Source organism: Triticum aestivum, chromosome 5B, assembly GCF_018294505.1.
Source record: "Triticum aestivum cultivar Chinese Spring chromosome 5B, IWGSC CS RefSeq v2.1, whole genome shotgun sequence".
Classification (NCBI taxonomy): Eukaryota; Viridiplantae; Streptophyta; class Magnoliopsida; order Poales; family Poaceae; genus Triticum; species Triticum aestivum.
In genome coordinates this window covers 194,099,080-194,105,598 of record NC_057807.1, presented here as the reverse complement: position 1 = coordinate 194,105,598, position 6,519 = coordinate 194,099,080, and the positions used below count along the sequence as shown (strand labels likewise).

Genomic DNA, 6,519 nt, shown 5'->3' with positions numbered 1-6,519 from the left:
CTGCAGCCGTCAGCTATGTTCCTTCTCCTAATTCACCATCCGTAACTTCACTTTTATGGACTCACCTGTGTATGACGTCGATGGCAGGTACATGGTTGTCGCCTGATGCCACGTGCTGCATGAAGGTCCTACATTTTTTCCGATATAACTCGTGAGTCTTTTGCCATCCTTTGCAAGTTTAATTTTCATGTCCACATCAGTATGTTTCTTTTTCGTATGCGTTACCTTGATTTGCCACATAAGCTACTTGAAGTTGGTTGCCCGTACATTTGTCAGTGTTAGCGCCCTGTGACTGAACTTGCCATGGTGCCCCCCTGAATGTGTTTTGGTCATAAGAACCTGCGAAAAATGACATTGTAGGACGTAAGTAGAATGTCATCTTCATCATTGCGAACATGGCAAATGTTCTTTTTTTGTTATCATGCATCATATCAATGCCCGCGTACTGCTTTAGTAGTGGCAGCAACGGCCCTGCAGAAATGAGTTGACTGTACTCTGCTGCATCCCGAGGGGGCGTTTCTGGCCTTTGAGAAACCCAAGGATCAGAGCCGTCTTCGTGATTCATTCTTCCGCGTTTTGTTTCTGCCAATGTGTTCTCAGTCACTTCATGAACAAGAACGCATCAACAATCCGCAAAAAATGCATTTTTTGCTGTTTGCACATAGAAGATAACACAGCAATCTTATCACATTTCCTGCGTAGGCAACCAACACATCATGGCAAGTAGGACATGCACATCCACTATCTTTTCTGAAATCTGGGTGCCAGCTATCATTTTGAAGCGATGGCAACAACCACTAAAATAGGATGGCAAGCAACAGGTTAACATGGTGGCAGTTAACGACAACAATAGGTGGCAAATGATGTTAGACACAAGTGGCAACTATTTTTCCTACCCCCCTATGCCAAATTTCTCCTTTCTCTCCCTTTTTTAGGGATTCATACGCATCCTTCATTACCAACTACTTGCACCAAGGCAACCGAGAATCTTAGCTCAACTCTAGCACAGTACATGGCAGATCTGGCGTATGTTGGTTGGCAAATGCGAATACACACAAATCCGTGTGGTGTTTTGCCCCGATAGCATGGATCCAGTCGCCATCTTCGTTGGAAAATTTGCAATTTCTAATTTCTGGCCAGAAGAAGGACGAGAAACAGTAGGAGATCGGAGATTCACCTGCTTTTAGCTGGTCGTCTTGGGAGGGCGGGGTTGGAGGGGGGGGGGGTTAGCGGTGGGAAGGCGCTATGGATCTTCTCTAGTTGCCATGGCAACCAGAGAAGGAAGGCGATGGAGGTAGGGGATCGAGAGGTGGGAGACGATGGCGGCAGGTCGGACTGGGGATCGAAAGGAGGCCGGGACGGCTGTCGTGCTGGGTCGTGTGGGCAGCGCAGTCATTTGGCCCGGACATGTGGGCGGTTTTGCCACACACCGGACGTGCAGGCTGTGGCTGCGCGCGCCCGGACGCGGTCGTGCAGGCGGGTTCTTCTCCATGCCACATGAGTCGTGCGGCACAACCACCCGATACACCACACGTGTGGCAGTTATCGGCGTCCTTATCTTTTTTGCCTAGATTGCCATGGGTGTCATTTTTTTTGTGAAACATCATAGTGAAGTAGAATGGTCAACCATGTATACTACAAAAAAGATTCAGTTTTTTTTATTTTTTCTAGTATTTTTTCATATTTACTATTCATACTGGGTGCATGTGGAACCATGTCCCAAATTTGTACTATTAGTGTGAGTTATTACTTGAGTTGAAAGGGTGGGCGACATATAAGTTGCAACATTACTCTTGAAGCCAGTGTGGAGTTGTACTGTGGGTTTTGTGAGTTAGAAATCACAAACTTTTTTTGGTAAGGAGCTAATATTGCATTCATTAAGGATTTAATTGTTGCTGGAGCATTAGTTAGCCCAAATGGCATAATTATGTATCCAAAAAGGCCTATATGAATAGAGAATGCAGTTTTTGGATATATCCTCAGGGGCCATCTAGAATTTGATGATATCCACTTCTCAGATCAATCTTTGAAAATACTTTTGCTCCTTTCTATTTATCCAAAGGTCGGTATAGGGTACTTTTCTTTGACTATAACTACATTGAGTTTGCCAGTGCAAAGCCTCCAAGACCCATCTTTCTTTTTCACTAATAAAGTGGGAGAGGGGTACGGGCTACTATTTTGGTCCGCATAATGATTTCATAATTTTAGCCTCTGTTGTGAGTGGAATTGTGTGGTCAAAAAACCTAATAGGTGGTAATGTAGAAGGTTCACTGAATAACTGCTTCTAGCATCCAAATTGCAATCTGCATATCTCTTGGTTTTAAACACTCCAAGTGACTTAGAATATAAGGAGATAGCCTTGACACAAAGCTGCTTAAGTAGTAATCTTTAGGAATGGTTGGATTGTCTCTCCTCATTAGGTTCATAGCCTGCTCAAATGGATCAATGTAATCAGCCAATGTAGATGATTGCACTAGACTACGGAAAGTCTTTGCATTATCACACAAAGATGTGGTAGAAAACCTCTTAGTCAAGTAGGTACATAACCAATGCCATGGCATATTGTTTGCAATGTACCATGTGCCTCTCCACCATTGTATAGTTGGTCCCTTCAAAATAGGAGTTCTAGCAGATGCAAAATATTGCTCCAAGTTCTGTATCCAAGCATTAACATTTATACCATCAAATTAAGAGATATTTTACTTGGCAGGTTTGACAATTAACACTGCTCTTCTACGCTCAACCGGGATAATAGGTCTCTGCCTTCTAAAATTTCCTTCCACAACTTCCTTTTCCACATATTCTTCAGACATTATTTGCTGTTGTGCTATGTGGCCTTGACTCTGTGAACCTTCAAGTCTTGTAGTGTCATAATTAGGATGTCTATAGGGTGTTTTTGGGGTGACATCCAAGTTAAGCTCTTTTCCTGTATGATCCCTTAACACTCCAGAGCCTCCAGTTGGAGGTGTTTGCTTTTCAGGTATATAAATAGGTGGTGGTATTTGGTTGGGCCGGCCAGCTGCTACACTAATAGGGATTGCTTTGTTTGGAGCACTATATTGGTCAGATTGTTCTTTAATTACTTCCTCTTCGTGTGACCGAGGATCCAAAAATAGGCGTCTAAAATTGGCCAGGATCTTGTCGAAGTTCTTTTGCATTGTGAGAAATTTTCTGTTCACCGTTGCTAGGAACTCCTTACGATCTTCTTCTTGATTTCTCTGTAAGCTTTTGACATTGAGTTAGAGACTCTAATTCCAAATTTGTGTTGTCCCTTGAATTAGTCACTATTGGCGATCTTGCTTTCTTGTAGACGCACGTTTGTAGAAAAGGACAAGGGTTGGGAAGGGAGGGATTCAGTCGGTGTCCTCCTCTCACCGGTCTACCACCGACGTTCACCGCCTACTGCGCGGCTCGTCTTCAAAAGATGCATAGTCAGGTAGCAGGGGTTGCTAATTTAACGCTGAAGAAGCACTCTTCAGCAACTAGACCGCGCCGTTGATTGCACCCGAACTAGTGCATGAAAGTACTGTAGCTTGCCACAGGCAATTAGGTTTACAACCCGATTACATCAAGATGGTCTCGGAATGAATGGAGAACGTGTCCTTATAGCCATTACAACAGGGAGCAGGTGAAAAGTAAGGCTGAAAGAAGAAAAGGTGCATGACGGGGCAACAACGATGCTCGAGAGCTTGGGGACCGTCTGATGCTTGATCAACTTTTGACAAAGATGCTCACGAGGTGAACCGGTATCTAGCTAGGAGAGCCGTTAGATGCTTGATGGACGGCTCAAGATCCATTCAAAACGCGGGAACAGGGGAGCCGGTGATACATTCAGTTAAGTTCAGTTACAGAACCTGACAGTGAGTCAGAAATCACATACTACTACTGTGCTAGCAAGCAGCTCACAACTTGCAACTTGCTGAGATCCATCCGGGAAAGAAAAACAAGCGGAAGCATGGCAACCACCCCGGGCGGGGTGAATCTATCTATCTATCTATCCATGGATGCGAGAAAGATCTGTGGCATAGGCTACCGGTGAAACGCGGCCGCAGGTGATGATGTCAGCCATCTTGAGGCCAGCAGCGTTCCCACGGATGGATGAGGTGCAGGCCTTTTGTTTTACACGGTGCACATAAACATGGGGAATTGCAATTGTGCATTAAAAAGGGATGGACGGACAGCCAGACATTGAGCCATCCAAACCTCCACCCCACACCTCATATCCCCTCGTGCCACCCATTCAAATATGAGTCCATTGGCCTCAGCGAGGCAGAGAGGATAGCTAGCACCTTGAGCTTGAGGTCAGTGGCAGGCAGGCAAGCAAGAAAGGAAGAAGAAGAAAAAAGGACATGGCATCTGCTACTCTCCTCAAGTCCTCCTTCCTCCCCAAGAAGGCCGAATGGGGCGTCGCGCGCCAGGTCGCCGCCCCGAGGGTGTCCATGGTCGTCCGCGCCGGCGCCTACGACGATGAGCTCGTCAAGACCGCGGTACGTACGCTGCAGCTTCTCGCCGGCCGAATTACACGTACTAGTATAATTCACTCATGGACTGGACTGGACTGACATGCTGCTGCTGCTTTGCACGCACGTGCAGAAAACCATCGCGTCGCCGGGGCGCGGCATCCTGGCCATGGACGAGTCCAACGCCACCTGCGGGAAGCGCCTCGACTCGATCGGTCTGGAGAACACAGAGGCGAACCGGCAGGCGTTCCGCACGCTGCTGGTCTCCGTCCCTGGCCTCGGCAACCACATCTCCGGCGCCATCCTCTTCGAGGAGACGCTCTACCAGTCCACCGTCGACGGCAAGAAGATCGTCGACATCCTGGTGGAGCAGGGCGTCGTGCCCGGGATCAAGGTGGACAAGGGCCTGGTGCCGCTCACCGGCTCCAATGACGAGTCTTGGTGCCAGGGCCTCGACGGCCTCGCCTCCCGGGAGGCCGCCTACTACCAGCAGGGCGCCCGCTTCGCCAAGTGGCGCACCGTGGTCAGCATCCCCAACGGCCCCTCCGAGCTGGCCGTCAAGGAGGCCGCCTGGGGCCTCGCCCGCTACGCCGCCATCTCGCAGGACAACGGTCTGGTGCCCATCGTGGAGCCGGAGATCCTGCTGGACGGGGAGCACGGCATCGAGCGCACCTTCGAGGTGGCGCAGAAGGTGTGGGCCGAGACCTTCTACCAGATGGCCCAGAACAACGTCATGTTCGAGGGCATCCTGCTCAAACCCAGCATGGTCACCCCCGGCGCCGAGTGCAAGGACAGGGCCACGCCGGAGCAGGTCGCCGACTACACCCTCAAGCTCCTCAGCCGCCGCGTGCCGCCCGCCGTCCCCGGCATCATGTTCCTCTCGGGAGGGCAGTCCGAGGTGGAGGCCACGCTCAACCTCAATGCCATGAACCAGGGGCCCAACCCGTGGCACGTCTCCTTCTCCTACGCCCGGGCGCTGCAGAACACGTGCCTCAAGACGTGGGGCGGCCGGCCGGAGAACGTCAAGGCGGCGCAGGAGGCGCTGCTGCTGCGTGCCAAGGCCAACTCGCTCGCGCAGCTCGGAAAGTACACCAGCGACGGCGAAGCCGCCGAGGCCAAGGAGGGCATGTTCGTCAAGAACTACAGCTACTAATCCAACCATTCCAATCAACACTACTACGTACGTACGTTCGTTACCAAAGCAGAAATTAAAGATGCATGCATGATGATTCAGCTGCAAGTGCAAGATCGATCGAGCTGGACCCTCAGTCTGAGATGATGATTACTTGTATTTTCTAGATCTTTTTTTACTCGTTAATTTGCCTCTCGATATGCACAATTCATGCTACAGTCCAGTAGATTATTGTAAAGCTACTTTTACGTGTGCAATCCATGGATTTGCATGGTTACTGCAAAATTTTGCATGTACGTACGTACACCATGAATTGGCGATGAGGTTGGCGCTTGGCAGGGTTGGTTGCTTGTTGGGTTCGTCGTAGCCATACCTATGTGATCGTCTTGTCCCTGACCTGGAGCTCCTATGGAAGATCGAAAGAGAGGGAAAGAAACTATTCTGTGCAGCGCGCAACCTCCTGCTTTTCCTTCTTTCTCAATGGAAAACAAAGGCAAGACGTGGTGCAGCCCCGTCTACTGGACTGTGCCATCCGAGCAATGCTACACCTAAGTAGCTATTGTACGTAAACTAACGTAACAACTTAGGTGTCTTTTTTCTATTGGAGGAAATTAGGGGAGGGACCCCACCCAGTTGAAATCAGGGGTCGAAGGGATTCGTTGTTAGTTAGCATTTTTGGTGCCATCCCACGACCGAGGGCATGCTTCGCACAGCGGATTCCTATGCCACTGGATCGCACGCCTCCTCGGGCTAAGAGCACCTACAGTCGGATTTGTCGAATCCGGCCATCTATATGTCCGGAGACGCACCCTCGAACGCTCACGACGCATTCGGACTGTATGTTGTGGGAATTACGTGTTGTATTTCTCAGGTGCAAACACACGTATATATGATGTACAGAGTAGGCCATGACCTCAACTATGCAAG

The 6,519-nt window shown here is 49.3% G+C and overlaps 1 protein-coding gene across 1 annotated transcript; it reads left to right on the top strand.

Annotated features, from left to right (window-relative positions):
* The first annotated feature begins 4,176 nt into the window (after positions 1-4,176).
* LOC123111000 (fructose-bisphosphate aldolase, chloroplastic) lies at positions 4,177-5,877 on the top strand. Its single transcript, XM_044531655.1, has 2 exons — positions 4,177-4,487; positions 4,594-5,877. The coding sequence occupies exons 1-2, from the start codon at positions 4,350-4,352 to the stop codon at positions 5,611-5,613; spliced, it is 1,158 nt and encodes a 385-aa protein (XP_044387590.1). The 5' UTR covers positions 4,177-4,349; the 3' UTR covers positions 5,614-5,877.
* The last annotated feature ends 642 nt before the right edge of the window (positions 5,878-6,519 follow it).

What these genes read in the sequence shown, in the direction of transcription:
- LOC123111000 (XM_044531655.1), top strand. Translation starts at nt 4,350, where the DNA reads ATGGCATCTGCTACTCTCCTCAAGTCCTCCTTCCTCCCCAAGAAGGCC. An exon ending in ATGAGCTCGTCAAGACCGCG is followed by an intron (nt 4,488 to 4,593) that starts GTACGTACGCTG and finishes ACGCACGTGCAG; the next exon opens with AAAACCATCGCGTCGCCGGG.